This window comes from Synchiropus splendidus, chromosome 5, assembly GCF_027744825.2.
Source record: "Synchiropus splendidus isolate RoL2022-P1 chromosome 5, RoL_Sspl_1.0, whole genome shotgun sequence".
Taxonomy (NCBI): domain Eukaryota; kingdom Metazoa; phylum Chordata; class Actinopteri; order Syngnathiformes; family Callionymidae; genus Synchiropus; species Synchiropus splendidus.
The window spans coordinates 24,282,370-24,301,127 of NC_071338.1; the positions used below are offsets into that span (position 1 = coordinate 24,282,370).

Consider the following 18,758-nt stretch of genomic DNA (forward strand, 5'->3'; position numbering starts at 1 on the left):
TACCACATATTCAAAAGTCTGGAATTTCCACATACCCTTTTGAAAATGTGCAAGGAAACATGTCACCATTTTAGAAGTTTTGAAAACAAGGTTCAGCATCAAGACTGAGTGATCAGGACAAACTTGGCGATGACCTGACAGCTCATTGCCACCAGAGCCGGTGACAGGTGCAGTGGCGGGAATACAGACAGGCAAAACTTGTGCCAATGAGCTCTCTCAAGCAAAATAAAACACCTATAATATGCCAGCGAAAATCAAAATAAATGAAACTGAAAACATTTTAACAAGGAGAGGTTGTCGGATACAAAACAAGCAGACGTGCTTCAGACTTGTCAAGTGAACGTTTCCTTGAATGTTGGTCTCTTTGAATACATCAACAGGCTTGCAGCTCCTGTGTGATTAAGACAACTGATGACAAGTGCAGAAACTGCTTCTGATGTCAGTACTTCAGGCGACGTGTCGCTTTAACCCTTGAATCGCAATCCTGGTTAGTGCAGAAGATCAAACATCATCTGCAAAGATTGAGCGTTCTATAAATGGAGAGAGGCTTTAGCAGATTTAAAGTTCTAAATATTGCGATCTTTTCTCTCAGTCGACGTGTGATTGACGGAAATCTCTGTTGGAGCACCAAATCACAATTAAACGGCTCGCCGACAAATCGTAAATTGCAGAGCAACATCTGACGCTCTCTTGTAAGTTAGCAACGTATATGTCCTAAATCTATTTGGATTAAGACCCGGTGCTTCACTCACTCAGAAGCCAGTCGCTCATCGACTCAAAGGAGCTTATACGTTCAGTCTGGCCTTGTTACCCAATGACAACCATGGTTTTGAAGCAGCAGCTCCAAATTTGAGTTCCATTTCTTCCTCTGTAATACAAACACGAAGAACCGGCAAGAGACCATTGGAGTTCTGAGCCTCGCTCAGAGTTGCCGCGCTCACACTCCCCCGTGCTGCTGCCAATTAATTTCATGAATGACTAACTTGTGTTTGGTAACAAACTCCCAGTGGCTCCTGGCTTACCTCAGCGAACCCTCCAATCCCCCACACCCCAGCCCACCCACCACACACACACACACACACAGGATAGTGGCACGGCTGGGACTGTTTGCAATAAAGGAGTCAAAAACCTTGTCCCTGTAACGTATTAGAGAAGAAAAATAATTACAGGCTTCAGATCAAAGCAGCCAATTTGGTTTCTGTTCCAAAAAGCAGTGCATTTGCACTTTCGTGAGGAAAAACGCCAATGCAGACGCACTCCAAGTCAGTACTGTAAAATGAGACGTTTGCGAGTCCTACACGGCCGTATAGCTCAACAAATGCAGTGTAGGGGGTGTTTCTGGATCCCGTCACAGCGCGGCGGCCATGTTGTTCTAAATGTTGATTGGTTTTGGCGTGTGTGGAGATAGACCGCTGCCATCTTTTCATTATTTCCGCGGCACCCCCACTGAGAGGGCAGGGAGATGGACTTGAGCAGGCAAGACGTAATTAAACTTCCACAGTCGGGTCATGTGCTGTTAAATGCTTTGCCAACATTTCTCATTACTTAACGGTGTCGTCTAAATGATACGCTGTCGCTGCGAAAATTAATTGGTATTTGGTGAGAGTGGTATAGAATCGCTGTCTCCTATATGTGTCACTGGGTCGTGCGGGGAGCTGCGCATTATCTCACGATGATGAAGTGCGTCACGGCAGTTAAGTATATTGAGCCTCTGTGTTCGCGTCTGCAGTGAGCGACAGTCTGCTGAGAAACATGTTATTATTCTGCTGAATCTACACAGACTGTTAATCCAGTCAGGGCTCGACCTATGGAAACGTTTTTCGACAGATGTTACATTAACCTTTGTCGTCCTTTCACGTTTGAAAGACGTAATTCAGATTCGTGTGTCCCAAGTCTGGTTTGTTGCCTTTGATCAGATTTCATACGGCTCGTGAGCTATTGAGCGAAACTAAAGTCCAACATGATACTTTTTTGTTGTTCAAAAAAACATTCAAATGAGCACCATGGGACAGGAAGCAGCAGTACTGTTTTGAAGCTTGCTTGAGCAACACATACGGACGAAGAACTCACTCCAGATGTGAGTCCAGAACCGCCAACATTTAATTGTGTCCTTTTATCAACATGTCCTGCAAATTTCATATCAATTTGTCTTCAGCTACTTTACTAACAGGCAGAGAGTCGTACAACATGGTTGACAGAGTTAGCAACAGTAACATGATAGGCTCTTTCAAAGAAGACATGAGCTCAACAGGAATGCAGCACTAGAAAGAGATTGTAAAAACCCTCTTCTATGTTATAGAAACAAACAAGTTTCCAAGAGCCCCAGGCGAGTAGGCATCAGTACTGGCAGGATACCACCCCTGTTCAGATGAGAACCGCTGGGAGTCAATTGTTTTTCTAAAGTTACCCACTGTAAAGTGACCTACTTGTGTTGGGAATAAATAAATGTAAATTAGGTCAACTCTTGAAAAAGGTGCTCTTGATATCCGCTCATAACAAAAAAACTAATGCAAATTAAGAGGACTTTTTTTGCCGCCACTGTGACTGTACAAGCAAGAATTAAACCAAGCAAAAAAATTAAATATAAAACTTGTGACAATGATTATATAGCAGGAAGTTGCTGGCGACAACCAGTGTGTCCTTGACCTTGAGCTGATCCATTGTCTATTTGGATGGAGACATCTACTACTGTAAGTGACGTGAAGAAATCTCTGGGTTCAACACTGTTATTCCAGAGCAGTCCTTTTCAAATAGTGGGGTGGGCATACAGCGATGCCAGGGGTATGACCTCGGGGAACCATTTGCCATACTAGAATAAAGTGTTACCTCCCAACCACTCATGATTTTTGTTTTTTAATTTCAGGCAAATTGATGCTCTCTGTCTTTTCTGTTTCAGACAAAAACAATGTTAATAAAGTTATTCCTTACTGTAAGTTGATCTATATTACTTTCTTTTTTCCTGTCTTTAATGTTAACAAGGATACAATGTTATGCAGAGGTGCACACTACATTGCAGCAGGTAAAATAGTCGTGCACAACTTCAAGTTTTGAATTCTTGTTTGAGATGCCACTCTTCAGGCTTACAATAAGGACTATCCTGGCCGGTACTTGTGGTTACCCTCCGCTCTTCGAGCCATAGATGACCACCTCATCGACAAGGGCGCAGATGGAAGAAGGGTGAAGAGCAGCATGATGAAAAAGCCACAAACAACCACCGACACCGAGCTCTGATCTTCATCACATCCCCGACTGGCTACTCGTCTCTTTCCAAAAGAAGTTATTTTGTATCTTAATTCTCATGACAGCAACGTTCTTAAATTGAATTTGCCCTGCTCATAAGAGACGGCCTGCGACACACATTACGTGAAAGGTCTCGCATAAACCTTGGAGAAGAGTTTTAAGAGAAGTGACAAGCTCTGCACGACAGACTAGTGAAAGCTCACAGGGGGCAAAATCTCTGAGAGAAATAGGATTAGCTAAATGCTGTTAGCGGACAAATCCAGGCGATTGTAGATATAGTAAGAGACACCAGTCATTAGGAAAAAAGCTTAATGTAACAACCTACTGAATTATGTTGCTGTACTTACTTAGTTTTCTTCAGCATTTCCTTTAATGTCAGTGTGTTGAGGTGCACGACAAATGATGTCCAACAATATTGTTGAATATCAGTCTCAACTATTGTGCGGCTCAGAAATAGTGACTGGAAGTCTTACCTCCGAAGTAGGAACCGTCTGAAAGCTTGGTCTCCTTGCTGCCTTTGGTCAGCACGCTGACGACACCATGCTGGATGAAGTACATCTTCTTCCCAATGGTTCCCTCCCTGATGATGTAATCCCCCGGCTGGAAGACCTCGAACTTCAGCTTGGTCAGCATGGACGTGACAAAGTTCGGGTCAGCGTTGGCGAACAGAGGCATGGACGCCACCAGTTTTCGACAGTTAAAGTTGATGATTTCCTGCACGGAAGAGACAAATGGAGGATCAGACTCCCACCAGCAGACTGTTTGTTTTTTTGTTTTTTTTTGACGTCCTCGCAGCATCTCATTTGGCCTCGAGAACAAAACGAGCCACACATGGATATGAGCTAAAATGTCAGCAAATGTGAAATGAACTGAGGGGAATGTCAAGATGCACACAGACGCCTGAATGTCAGCAGCGATCCCACCTCTCTCAGCGGCTCGTTCAGCTCTCCCAGGATGCTCTCCTCGTCAAACATCTTGCCCTGGTAGCGGTGCTCGTAGTAGTCGTGTATTCTCTGCCGCATGTCGGCCGGCAGCTTGTGGAAGGACATGTACTGCTCCACTTGTTTGTACTGTACAGACAGAGACAGACAATGGGGTTAGTCCTGAGACCAACTGATGTGGCAGCACCTCTAACAACTGGGTCTGAGGTCACCACTCAAGAGAATGCACAAGACGCACACATATACATCTTTAGCGGATCAGTGATAACCTCCAGTAATGTTGCAACACGGTAATTTGTTTCACTCATTTAGTGTGATGGAACATTAGCATTCAAATCATTTTGTGTTACTTCCATTTGAATGCATTAGTCAGTGTTGGAGTTATTCCGGAGTTTATTACCGTTTTCTAAACAAGCAACATCCAACCAGAAGAATGTCCTGTCTTTGACGTTTTCTGAGCCAAATAGCTGTGAGACTGTATGAAACAATTTAAACTAATAAATGGTTCTTTCATAAATACCAATTCTCTACACTGAGGAGAAGGAGATTAAGCACCTATTCACGTGCACACACTGATGGAAGGAGGCTGCAACGCATCATGTACACTGAACTTTCTCTGTCTTAGTCACGTCCAGGGCTGGGATCAAACAAGCTGGGACCTCTGAAGCCACAAGCTGACCACTCTACCTTCTAAAGGTCCAGTAATGCTCGCATTACGAATGAAATCCGTCTAATAATACCGTCAGATACTTCCACATAATCTTTAAATTGGTATTGCTGTTCACCAATATATCCACCAGGGGAGCAGCCCACAGTCAAAAGTTTATGACAACGACAAACTCCAAAGCAAACATGCAGACTGTGGAAGAAGTATTCATAATAAATCTCTGCACAAAAGAGGAATTGGAGGCAGTGTTTGTAGATGGCAGCGATATCGCAACTACATCTATACTATATCGCGACCCGAGGACGGAGAATTTCCGCCATTGTTACTGGAATTGAGTACAAGCTAACGTGGCCAGGGAGCATGAATTTTAGAAGTCTGACTTTTAAATGTTGATCTCAGTCAACAAATTTGTTTGACTTGTGTTTGAACCATAAGAAGAGGTAGATAACCAATGTGGTTGATGGAGAAGTTAAAGGAAGAGCGACCCCTGATCTGACGAAATACTAAAGAAACAAAGGACAAAACTCCTACTTGTCCAGATCTTGCAGCTGAAACACAAAATTTGTCATGTGTATTTTGTGTGTCCATGTGAAAGTGTGACTCACTGACAGCTATCTTATCTTGCAATTATTCACTCTGACTTTTCTCCACGTGTGATGAAAGGCCTAGTCGTGACTGTTATTTCAACAAAACCTCGTCACCCCTCAGGCATCATGTACACAAAAGCACTTATCAGAGAATCTTTGTTTTACAATGTGTGTGTGTGTGTGGAGTGGAGTATTAAAATGTGTGCTTGATGGCCTTTCACGGATTCTACAGAGAAGGAAGCAGAGATGCAGATCAAAGCGAAGAGTGTCCTGGGGGAATATTAACAGGTAGCATCCTTGACCCGCCAGCCGAAGGAACAGAAGAAAAAATTAACCATTCATGGCTCGACGCCGGAGGTGGACTTTGATCAGCGCTTCAGCACCGCCGAAACTCTTAGCTCACAGCGACACGGTTGACCTCACATGTCTCCGTCTTTGTTACCCGACTCTATTCGCCAAAGATCTGGGCCTGAGACCGTCACGAGGCCAATCTTGTGGAAATATAGCACAGTAAATAAGAACAGCTGTCTCATACCTCTCAGATTGTTTTATCGAAGCCGAGCGTCTGTCAGATTGTCTAAAAATCAGCGGGCAGCGGTGACGGAAATACTATACCAAATGACACTCACAGGGAAAACAGATCAAGGACTGCAAGTTTGATCAGGTTCAGCACGGTTTCCTCTTCGAGTATTGACACACAAACACTCTCCTAATCCGGCCTGAATCACGGCTCCGGCTCAATGATCAGATCTGCCATGTTCCCTTTGTTGTATAATACTGCTGAGGGATAAATTTAGATGTTTTTTTATGGGTATGTGTTTAACTACTGGAGCCTTTTGAGCCTCTTACAAAGAAAACACTCTGTGAATATTGATTTTTCAGCAAATGTGATTTATTGGAAACAGCCATTTTTCAAAGCCATTATTCCAACCACTTGAATAATAATGTGGAGGTTCTGCTTTCTGGGAACCAGCTGAATATGAAACAGTGTTTACACTCAACCTCTGAACACAGTATTAAAGGATTTTTTAAAATAGTTATGACCAGCTGAAAAGTCAGAGACAAAACTTGACTACAGTTTTGGGTTAATTTAACAAATAAGAGGATACGAAAAACAACTTTTCTAACTCTGCTGAAGGAGAGTGGAGTTCTTCCGCACTGCAGCTTTGCTTTACCTCACCCAAATAGAGGATTGTGGGGGATTTTAAGCGAGCGGAGGATACACTTCTCATGTCCTTGGTATTAGGCTGAAAATAGAACTCGAGTATGGCGAGGCAAGGATATGTGCTGTAAAACAGAACAGCCTGTTAAAGTGCAAACCTCAGAGTCAGACATTGTGACGGAGAAACATCTTTGACTCGACAAAGTGAAAGAGAAAAAGTCTTTCTGCGTCAACTGAACGACACACACAGTCTTTAGCATTTATTAATCACTGCTTAGTCTCTGCAGAGGAGCTGACAGGGATGCAAAGATGCCGACCGCGGGGGGCGACTGTCTCCCGATGCTGTGATGGGCTGATAATACTCTCCGTGACAGGAAATTATCTTATTGCTGCACAGCTGCTGCCACTCTGGCATCACGAAGATCCCTGTTCTGCTCCTTCACTGGGCTAAAACCAATTACAGCCCGTGTTACTGGGGCACTGCTCCCTCCCAGCTTCCCTCACTGCTCTCAGAAAAGTAAATATAAAATCTTTCATTTTCTTTCTGTCGTTCACTAAACGACTGCAATCCCATCACATGTACGGGCTTTTGCGTTGCATGCTGATACTTTGGCGCATTCTCACCCTGAAAGCATCAAATGGCAACAACTTTCAAATGGACTTTTGAGTCCCAAAGTGATGCAGACACATATGTCAACGGACCCATGTTCTGCCTTCAGTTGCATTTCCTGGAGCCAGGGGCTCTGCATAAAAGGTAGATGAGAGGTCGGAGTTAGGGCTAGCCACGGAATGGCGCTGGTGTTGCCAACTCCTCAGTGAAGAAAGTCGCAGTTAGATGTTGCTAAGTTACGTCATCATCTTAGCATAATGACTGCGCCTGCGGGAGCCACTTGCCTGCGTGAGGTGGAGCAGTACCGTATTCACCAGTCTGTGACTGTAGAAGGAGCTACAATGTGACACTTCACTGGGTTTGACGCCTGTTAGAGCTTAGTGATGGGCTCAGCAAAGGAGCAAATAAGTGCTTCTGAATGTAAACTGGGACCAAGAAAAGTCGTGAAATTTATCGCTGGTCGCTGATCAAAATAATAGTTGCCAAGAGGATTCAGAAAGTCACTAAATGTATTGACAATGGCGCCAAGTTGGCAACACTGAATGGGCCTTCCTTCGCTACCTGTGTCACTTGGTATATAAAGCGCATCACGTGACCACATCCTCCAGTCACGGTGACTTCTTCCATCAATAAGGGTTGCATAGGGTGCTATATACAATATACATGATGATATCTGTATTGGAGTGGAGCTGCTGTGCGTGTGACCTGTTTTCAGCCTCTCTTTTTGGAATGTCAAACATGAAGCAAAACATTTTACTAATTTGGAATACCTATGCCTCAGCATGCAACACAGAAGACTGACTTTTGTGTCAAAGAAAATGATGTACGATTCACTCACTCGTGTCTCCATTAGCTACCGACTTGTTTCAGTCACGAAATTAGAGCTCAGAGGAAAACGTTTTTTAAAGTTATTGGCATTATATATTTGTAAATACAGACAGTCATAAAAATATTTTTGACACTCTCTAAATCTCTTGCCCATTCAGCATAGACATCAGAAGAAGCAGTGACTTCTGTGTCGGGCATTTTAAACAAGTTAGTTCGTGTGTGTTTAATGCACACAATGTGCCACTTTAAAAACATGACAGTTGAAACTATCCATTCAGTCTAACGTGGCAGTGGTGAAGGAGGATGAATAGCGAGGTTCGGATGTGGACAGACACACAATAGCTGTGCATTATATTGTCAAGCAAACCCGGGTGTCATACAAACTCTATGGATTATCTTTGAACTGATGTCATCTCCATCAAAAGAGTCTCTCTCTGCTCTTTGTCCGTCTCTATAAGAGTGTGTTGACCTGTCACTAAGAGTCTGAACGTTCCTCTCAGCACGGCAGCATTCGTGTTTATGCGGAGGCCGATTACCTTTCACTCTGCATTATTATTATCACCCGCTGCGCCGCAGAGATCGCAGACACACTTTCTAATTTATACCATCAATCTTTTTCTTCTCCCGACATCTCCATATCGCTCTCCTTTGGTCTGCTTCCCATTTTTGCTTTTATCCTGCCTTTCTTTTTTCCCTCCTCTAATTCCCTCTTGTCTCACAAAGGTCTCCGAGCAGATGCTAATTTTTTTTTAACAAATAAAAAGATGAATAATTCATCCTCTAAAAAAGATGTCAGCCACTTAATTATACTTTCTAAACATTTATTTTTCTGCACTCTTCTGTCTCCGACGCTGACCTTTCCGCGGTCAAAGTCGTGTTTTATGTAACAAATGACCTATTTGTGTTTGTCAACACTAATTTCAGATTATTTTATTCTGAAGTTTACCAGCCTGGGTGAACTGTCACTGGAAGGCAGGAGTAGGCAATTCTAAAGACACTTAAAAGAAACTTAAAATTAAAAGTGCCATATTAAGTGCATTTCACCAAATCTCACTTAAATCTCAGGCACCTCTCGAGCGCTTGTATTAAACATCCATTGTGAACAGCTCTAAGTTCTTGTTTAACCATTCATTTTTCTCACTTTTATTTAATTATATTTGCAGAGCAACTGAAGCTCAATCAACTTGGAACCTCCAATGAAGTACAAAAATCCAGCGATAGTCTTTTTAGAGGGTGTCCTTCCAAACAGGGCCTGACCTTGCTGTTCAGGTGCATCATGACACCACGTGAGACTACTCCTCACTGTCCTCCTCACTACTGCGTTTGAGCTGTTCGGGAAACTCCCACTGTTTCTGTTTTTATTTATCTATTTGTTTTACACCTTTGGGCCACAGGACACTCAGCTTTAATACATTAGCCACATATGGTGGCAGTAGTGTGTCACCGAATTGACTTGACAGCTGCAAATCTATGGAGAAGAAAAAATGATGAAGAAAGTGATGGAGCCCCCCGTAACAGTAAGAACTGTTCATGAAAGACAGTTTTGAAAATGAACATTTTAAGGTTTGGAGTTTAAATAAAATATATGATATTTACACATGCTTTTATTTTATATATATATATATATATATATATATATATATATATATATATATATATATATATATATATATAAAATTCAGAATTTTATTCCATTTTTCCAATTATCTCAACAGTTTGCATTAAGTGTATTTTCTTTCTTTTTTTTTCTTTATTAAATGTGATGAATAATACTTTATGACTTTATGAAGTGGATTAAATATGGTTACAGATCACAAATGAAATCTAGAGTAATGAGTCAGTTCTAGTGAATGGGCCCTGGGTCTATTTGTACTGGGAAAGGTGGGCCCCGAAACCAAAAAGTTTCAGAACCACTGATCTAGATCACAGATTTTCACTTACCGTTCATTGTCTAATTGTGTAGGTGGAATATGGACTAAAATGACAATCATCGACGCTTCTTTTGTGTTATTGTTGATGTCTTTTTGACCTCTGTAGAGGTCCTTCTACTGTAGAAGCCAAGCTCCAACAACACACCTGGCAAGAGTGAAGTCAGACTGATGACAAAATTTGATGGAACACATCTCTGATAATAATAATTCCTGCCCAAACAAGACAAGTCAGTCAAAAACAAGAATACATCTCAGCTCTGTTTGGTGTAATTGATTCATAAGATCGCCACCTTCTGCTGAGGAGGTGGAACTGTGAGGATTAAAAGTGTCTCTTTCAGCTCTTCTCCATCTTCCTTAAGTGGGCGACTGTACGTTGGGATACGTTGCCATCAACGTGGACAGATTTCATCACCACAAAACCAGCAAAATCGCCGCCGAATTGTTGTCGTGCGTGCAGCATCGGGGCTGTTGTGATCTGAATAAAGGAACTAAATTCAAAAACCTGGTGAAAACAGGTCCCGAGAGCCTCTTTACCCTTAAATCTCCTGAACAGGGGCCGCTCATTAAAAACTCCCCAAAGATCCGTTCCAAATTGCCCTGTGTTAATTAAAACTGTGAGCAGGAGGCGCTGTGGCGCCCAATCGCTAATTCTGTCTCCAGTCATTTTAGCTGGCGGAAAACATGCTACGTCAAGCTAATCCCTCTTGGCCTTCGCCGATTTCATTACCGTCAACAAACCGGGCCACGTTTTTTTTTTATCCAGTCAGAATTACATTTTGCCGGAACCTGAGGGAGAAATTCTCAGGAGTTTGCACAAAGTAAATGACACAACATGGATGACATGACACCTACGAATGAGTGAGATTAGAGTTTTTGTCTGGGTCCCTGTTTCCCATCTCTGAGGACAGTGTAAATTTACAATCACCATTCAAAAAAGCAGCGGCGTACGCAGGGCTGGGACGAATGCATGGTCACATGTGCAGCCATCTTGAGTCCCCACGCTGGTGGAGTGTAATTCTCTCTGATAATGATTCCTGATGCAGCCAGGACGAGCGAGAGAGGTCCTCCTGGGACTGGGAAGGTTTTTAACCCACTGTATGTTCGCTGATTTGGACTGCAAGTGCAGCAGAACAGTGGTCCAAACTGGACGGCTGGATCAGAGTTTGGGGAATGAAGCTAAAAGAAGGCCATTTTACGCATCAGACCCAGTTAATACTTCATACAATGTTGAACTGGTGTTCAGCATCAAGTTGTGAAGGCATGTTTTTAGATCAGACAGTTGAACTGAAATAGATCAAATTACTGTTTCAGTATGACAAGGCGGGAAGAGCAAAGCAGCACGCAAATAATAAATGGTAAACAGAGTTCATACAGGCAAGGATTTGGAGAAGCCCCACTATGGGAATCCAAACTTTAAAGGCACTAAACCTCCATGACACTGCTTCACTGTCCTAGTGACTCTGTCAGAGAACAGGGCTCAAAAAGGGCTCAATCTTGAACTAGTGTATCCCACACATCTGAGTGAGTCTCAGTGACAACTCAGCCTCGAAGAATAAACTCCATTCCTCAGTGATCACTCAAGTACTGTTTTGACATTCATTATGAATCCTAGCGCTTATAATTATTAGAAGTTACCAAAGGGAGTCTATAAGTCCAGAAAGTTCAGGAAGGGCCAGCTCCAGAGTAGAAGTAGAAGCCTCTCTTTGGTGCACTCTCTTTGTGTGTTCCATCTTTAAAATAGTAGTTATTAATAGATGATCCATCAATATTAACATATGACAAAAAACAAAGATGTTCCTAAGCTGTGGTGGTGTGGAGTCATGTGACCGGTGGCCTCAGGGTTAGAGGCCAGGTCTGGGTTAGAGCCGCCCCTTGGTTCGGTTGAGTGGTTGTTAATGCACACACATGCACTGATTTACAGGCATCTCTGAAGGAAGAGCCAACTGCCTGAGACAAACAGATGCGCCTTCCAATACCAAACTGTGAGGCGGCACCACTACCTCACAAACACTGTCGACTTCATTTGCTTGGCTCTACCACTGCTCCCCTTGTTGCTCTACTCTTGAAGGCATTAAGTCTATATTTATCTTTTAAAAAGGAATCTAATAAGACTATTTTCATGTCAGTGGTATCAGCACTTCGACCCACAGCTCTCCACTGGGTGTAGCAGTTAACAACCTGATTCCCATTTAAGAGCCTATTTAAGTCTTCTTGCTAGCTGCTGACAGCCCCAGCATTTATCTCACACTGCCATATTGTAATAGAATTCTATTCAGAAAAGATTATACCGCAGCTTTCTGATGATAATTTCCGCCATCGTCGGGAACAGAGCCTTCTTCTCAGCGCCAGTGCTCGCTTTCCCATTTGTACGAGATTCCTTCACAGGGAGATACTTCACGCACGGTGTTTCTATGAAGCTACCTGAACGTCTCCTGTGTCTGGTGAGCTGATCATTCAGAGTCAGTGCATCTTTTATCCAGTATGTGTAGTGGAGTCTTTGTTTAGTGAGCAGCACCAATTGTCCACGTCAGAGGAGGAACAGGTAGCTGCAGAGAGCGTTCACTAACGTCTGGTAACACGTATAATTTGACAGGTTTCCTGATGCTGGCTCACGGCCAGTCATTTAAATCGATCCCTTCAAGCCTCGCTGACATCCTCAGGGCTGTCATGCCAGTTGTCATGGTAGCACTTAGCAGTAATTTAGCAGTTGGTTGTTGCTCCTTTATGCGTCACAAAACGTGTTACAAAATAAGTCAATAATTGGGTGAGTAACTAACTACTGGAAACCTGGGTTTGCTATGGCTCCGCATAGAGTATGCAAGGAACACCTCCACCGTGGATCCCAAGTGAGATACAGGTGCTACTACGAAGTATCAGCGGACTACAACATGAAGAATAGAGGATACGCTTACAGCACTCTGGTAGGGGCAAATCAACCACAAACCCTTGAATGTGTTTTCAATGTTAGTGTACAATACACTCTGCTTTTGTCTTTCACGCTGTCAAACGTCCACCACATTGCCGCACCCTTTGGAGACAATTGCGTTGCCAGGAAAGACCCTGAAGGGAAAGATATTTGTAATTTTTAAAGATTTCTTGAATGTTAGAATCCTTGCCACTAAATACGATTCAAGGAAAACACTTGTAATCGTCCACACAGCTTTCAGCCTTCTGTCCAGCGCATGAAGTTGCTGTAATTTGGGTGGAACAACAAGAGAAACAGAAGGAAAAGTTACCGGCAGCTAAATTGCTGAAGTAGCGGAAGTAGTCAGAGACTAAACCCAAGAAGAATGAATTCTGCTTCAACACAGAATACGTCGATCTGGCATCAAAAACTGCAGGCTATAAAACCATTTATGACTTTTTGCTAAAGTTGTGAATTTAGTGGATGATATAGTTCGAAAGTCGCAGTGGTTTTAACCAGCAGGTGCCGTCTAACTTGAAAACTGTTGGAGCTCCTCATAGTTGAAGCCAAGCGCCTTCGACTGAGAGGCTTTAAAATCTAAAACTGAGGGGTCAAAGTGTGTCTGTTTCACTGTGTCCCTTCAAACATTCAGATGCATGATGAGGTTTCTAAACTTTTGAATATCGCAGTGAACCTTTTCTGTTTGACAAAATTGCAATCTAGAGAAAGTCATTTGGCCGCGCCAACAGGGAGGAGAACAACAAAAGAACTGGCAGCATGTTGTGCCTGCAGTCAAACCCTCCAATCTCATGTCTGTAATCTGCAAAAAATCAGCTACGCAGGCGGACGGCGAGCCAAATGAATGATGTGAGAAGATGTAGAGCAAACTTTTCTGTGTCGCTACCGCATGTAAACAATTCATGAAAGATTCTTCCGCAGACGCTGAGCTGACATTAGAAGGAAAATAACTTGGCAACAGTCTGTGATGCAGATGCAACGAAATGTCCACTCTGGTCCTCAACAGAACACATTAGCTGTTATATTAGTTAATTCACAGAAACGCATTCGCTGACACTAACTTTCTGTTTAGCAGTTTGAAACATACAGTCATCCTAATAATATACGAACCCACAATGCTGACAACTCACTTAGCTACATGGCATCTACAAAACATGTACTTAACTTTTAAGCGAACGTAAAAATGATACATTTTCGATTTCCTTTCGATTATCTGAGATGACTTATCGCAGAATTTTGAAAACTCAATATGCACTGGCAAGTTTCCGTCCAAACAAAAGCCTCTTTATTTTACTTGAAAGACCGACATAAGGACTCTTGACCTTAGCAACATGATTTTTCCAATTGATTTTGCTTCCTCTGATTTATATTCAGAGATATCAATGCACCAGTTCATGATGTCACGTGTCCTCGCAGCCTCACCGAGACCGAGCTGGTGGTTATCACCTGATAAATGATCTCTAATTGTTTAATTTGATCTTGTTCTAATTTGATCCAGCATTTATGTTTCTTTTGTATTATGTGCTCACATGAAAGTCCTGTCCGTGATCATCTTTAACACAGGGAAAAACATTACATTTGACAAGCTCTCTCTCATCTGGCATGTCACTTGTTATTATCATGGTGCTTGCCTCATTAAATCCCGCTTTTGTTTAAATGTTCATGAGTGAGGGAACGATGGAGCGTGAGAGTCTTGTGCTCTTGGGCCTCTAAAGAGTTACAGAGCTGAAGCAAAAGACAAGGCAGTCACGAGTAGTGGTGGGGTCATTATACTGTAATTTTGCATTTTGAGCACGATGTGAGGAGTTCATGATTCAAGTTCAAAACATTGCCAAGTTTGTTTCGAGAGTCAGTCTTGACGCTGGACCCTGTTTTCAAAAATAGTTTAGAAGTGATCCTCGTGCATTTTTAAGCCAGGAGAACCACTGAACCACCTTTCGACGGCGCAGACAGCACCACTGCGGCTTATGTATGAACAGGATCTATTTTCCTTCTTAAATTTTGTGGGCGTGGCTAATATTCCAGTGTGCTCTATACTAGAATATACGGTACTTGGCTTTTTGTTGTTTTCCAGTAAATGACAAGCCATGCACATTATAAAAGAGACGTCTGGCAAGAAAAAATATTTTCCGCAAGCGCAGAATCCATTGTACAGTGACACACCGGAACTTCACTGACACCAGTGAAGCTTCAAACGCACAGTGTAACATGATGAATTGTTCACACTTACCATCAACAACAACAAAAAACAAAACAGAAAATGTGGCCATTCAGCCGACCAAGATGCAGAGAGACATGGAATAAATGAATTCATATTTTTATTTCCACACCAAACATGCATACAACAGCAACTCTTTCATCATTAACATGATCTTAGGGATGGAAAAGGAGCAGCGAGAAGAATAGTTCTCACAATGTTTTTTGTATTTTCTTTTCCCTGACAGGTTCAGGCGTCTCTTACGGCTTAACTTCAGTGTGGATTGATGGATGCAGCAATAGCACAGATGCTGATCACGCTATTATGTGAGTGAATCATTACTCTTTTGCATCGTGTTGCTACACTTCCTGACCACAGCGCCAGCTAACCTGGTCAGTCTGTCCAGCCTGTCAGCATTTTGCTTTCCACACATTCCCAGCACAGTGGCCACGACAGACTGATAAACAGAGGAGTTCACTGCAGATGTTAAATAATGTAAGCCGTCTCAGAAAGTGTAACTCACTCTGACCTTTCCTGGACAGATGGTCTGTGTTGCATGGCAAGTCCAGTTCATTGTCCAGCAACACCGTAAGGTACTTGAAGTTGCCCATAATCTCGACCTCCAGAGAGGGCAAGTACTGGAGCCTGATCCGATTGAGCTGGTCCTTGGCTTTGGGAGATCCAGGCCTCACCCATGCCCAGTGTCAAGCATGGGTGAGGCCTGGATCTCCCAAAGCCAAGGACCAGCTCAATCGGATCAGGCTCCAGTACTTGCCCTCTCTGTCATCCTGAATACATCCTGTGTTGTGCTGTGTTGTCGGTAAGCTACTGGGTTTTATTTTATTTTTTTCAACATTTGTAAATATAAAAAAAAAATCAACGTAAATACAGGTTCGGAAATTGTGTGGGATCTTGGCTGGCAGACACCTCAGCTTGTGCAACGGTTTGAGTGCTGTCATCTGCTCCGATACCATCGAAAATGAATGAAAATGGGTTTGAAAAATCATTTTAATACAAATGTCGGGTGCTCACACTATATGGATGTGAGAAAATTGGTAAAAAGAATCACACTGAAACATGGATTGTGTAATTCAAAACAAGCAATAAATGAAAGAGTTTTGATCCTTTTAAAAAATACAGTTTTTAAAACTAATGAAATGAACCGGCCACAAAAGGCACCGGTTTTGCAGAATGACCCTGTGGGCTTCAAGGAGTGTGGCGGAGACCAGCTGAGCCAGATGACGTTGGCCTCCATCAAGTTTGCAAAAGATTAAGACGATTGCAGAAATAACATCCCTGCGGCAAAACAGGACGCCAACCAGCCGGAGACTTTTTTCACAAACAAGGGGATTCGTTGGCCACCTCGGGGCTCGACCTCTGAATTGGCATTAAATGGCTTTGCTAGCACTTGCTGGCGGGTGCGGAGACTGAGCAGCTGTTCCGTCGACTTGGCAGCACGTTTCTCTACAGCACACAGCAGATGAGAGTTTGGCTGCGGGTTATTTTGGTCTTCTCTCATTAAACGGCCACTCAGATCCCCAGCATTAGCGAAGTACTAACTTTCTCCACTTTTGCACTCTGGAGAATCTGGACGACTTGTCTCTTTGTTACTCATCCCCCACAACCCCTCTACCAATGAGGGGTGTTTAATTCATCCGCTCTCTGAAGTCACAGCACCTTAAAGTCTGGTCGATTCAAAGGCTCGCAGCGTCATCTAATCCTCTACCTGGTTGTTATTCGCTGCCCTCCATCACTCCCACTCACTCTCTCTCTCTCTGTGCACACACGGGTGCAGTCTCTCAAGTCTAGCAATCCCCCTGAGGTCATCCTCTTCTGTCTGCCGCTCGCTACAGGCGCTGAGCAACGTGGCAGCCCGGCAGCTCAGCTCATTATCGCCCACACCGAGCCCGCGGATGGCGGCGCAGGGTGGAGCCCAGCTTGGCCTCCTCAGTCCGATGACAGGGCTTTCCTTTCCCTGATATCCTGTCACTCGCCCGGAGAGATGGGCAAAACCGGAACATGATCGCTGTTTGTTTTCAGAGCTTTTAGTGGTGAATCTTTGCGTTTGAATTGAAAGTCAGAGTTGAGGAAGCATCAGTAGAAAGACTGAACAACTCAAAAGAACCCAGAAAAAACACCGACTTGTGATTGGAATCAGCAGCTAGGTGGGTTGGTTGCAGAACATTTTTTTGGGATTATATTTATTTTAATACCTTTATGCTCTAACTTTGGCTTCTTTACATTTTCCTCAGAAGAACCTGTCAATGACAATGAAGGGGGCAGTGATGCTTTTCCAAATATGTCGAGTTATCTCCAGTGGTTGCAACATGAAACATGATCTTCATATATACGGAAGTGTGAAAGAACCATGTCAATCCGAATATTTTTAAAAAACCATGCCACCTACAGAGAAAGTTTTCACAATTCCTTTTGTCAACACACTGTTTCAGATTGTGCAACAAAAACTGACATGGCAAAAGCCTGTTCATGTAACCCACCAAGGAACATGAGGTTGATGATGCACCACACTGTAAGCAATGCCAATGATGGTGGCCCTTGTGGAGCGACTTTTAAACTGTGGATACCTACTGTGTTGACAGATGAAGCATTTCAGTCGTAAGTGTGTCTACATGTAGTTTTGTAGTTACACTGGCACAATTGCGTGTTGAAATGCTGCACATGGCACACAAGTCAGTGTTGTCTTTAGCAACTTTGAATACTTTGGCGAATGAGATTTTTGATCAGCGGAAACTGGAACAGAGTCACATGCACAGCACGTGGGCCATTTTTGTAGTCTGTCGCCAATTTCAACTCCAAACAACTTTGAGTATACAAACACTTAAAATGTTATTTTGCTGCGAAGCTACTCTATTGGTCTGTGAAATTTGAGTATTGAACAAAAAACAAAGAAAGACCTTGAGAGAGACTATGAATGAATGCGCACAATAGGGCATCTTTGAGTCTATTTCAGATCATCAGGATGCAATCCTTGCTTTGATTGTTCAATCACCAAGTTTGTCTTAAATCAAACTTGGCGACAAGGATGAAATCAAATAGTATAACAGTAAAGGTATGAGAATACAGGGCTGCCAACTTAGAATCCAATGCATGAGACTTCATGTTGGAATACGGAGGTGTGTCTCAGGTCTGCAAAGATCCGTCCACGGGTCGGGGAACGTACATAGATATGTTTTATTAGGATTATTTTGGTTGTCACAAGCTTAAAAGCCCTTTTCGTAATGCACATTGCACTACATTTCTAATACATATACATGTAATAACACATACTGTACAGTCATTCAGTTAAAAACTGTGAGTCATTTGTTTATCACTCCAATTGGGTGAGTGTTGGCAGTCTTGTCATTTTCTCATAGTTTTTAGAGCCCTCCCTCTTCAGTTCCGCTTCAACCAGTTTGAACATGGGCTAGTTCAATAGCACAGACATTCTGAGAGTCAGTTCAGGAACCAGAACCATGTTGGTGAGAAAGACCTCTCTGAGAGTGCATAGATCTGCCAAGAATGACTGTATAAAACACAGAATACAATGCGAATAACTAAATAAATAAAGTGAACACAAAGGCATGGACGAAACTGTGTGTTGCCTTGCTCATTGCCTGGCATTCAGTAATGGAGGTTCTGACTCCTAACCCCTTGACCACAAGTGATGTTAGC

The 18,758-nt window shown here is 42.9% G+C and overlaps 1 protein-coding gene across 2 annotated transcripts in view; it reads right to left on the reverse strand.

Moving 5' to 3' along the window:
• Positions 1-18,758, reverse strand: part of LOC128758741 (potassium/sodium hyperpolarization-activated cyclic nucleotide-gated channel 4-like) — a 108,420-nt gene that overhangs the window by 29,199 nt on the left and 60,463 nt on the right. For both annotated transcript variants that reach the window (XR_008414544.1, XM_053865025.1), the window contains exons 5-6: positions 4,164-4,310; positions 3,714-3,954 (exon numbers count right to left, since the gene is read on the reverse strand). Coding sequence is in view for 1 of the 2 variants with exons in the window: in XM_053865025.1 (XP_053721000.1) it covers positions 3,714-3,954; positions 4,164-4,310 (388 nt within the window). In the remaining variant the exon portion in view is untranslated. The remainder of the gene's footprint in view (positions 1-3,713; positions 3,955-4,163; positions 4,311-18,758) is intronic.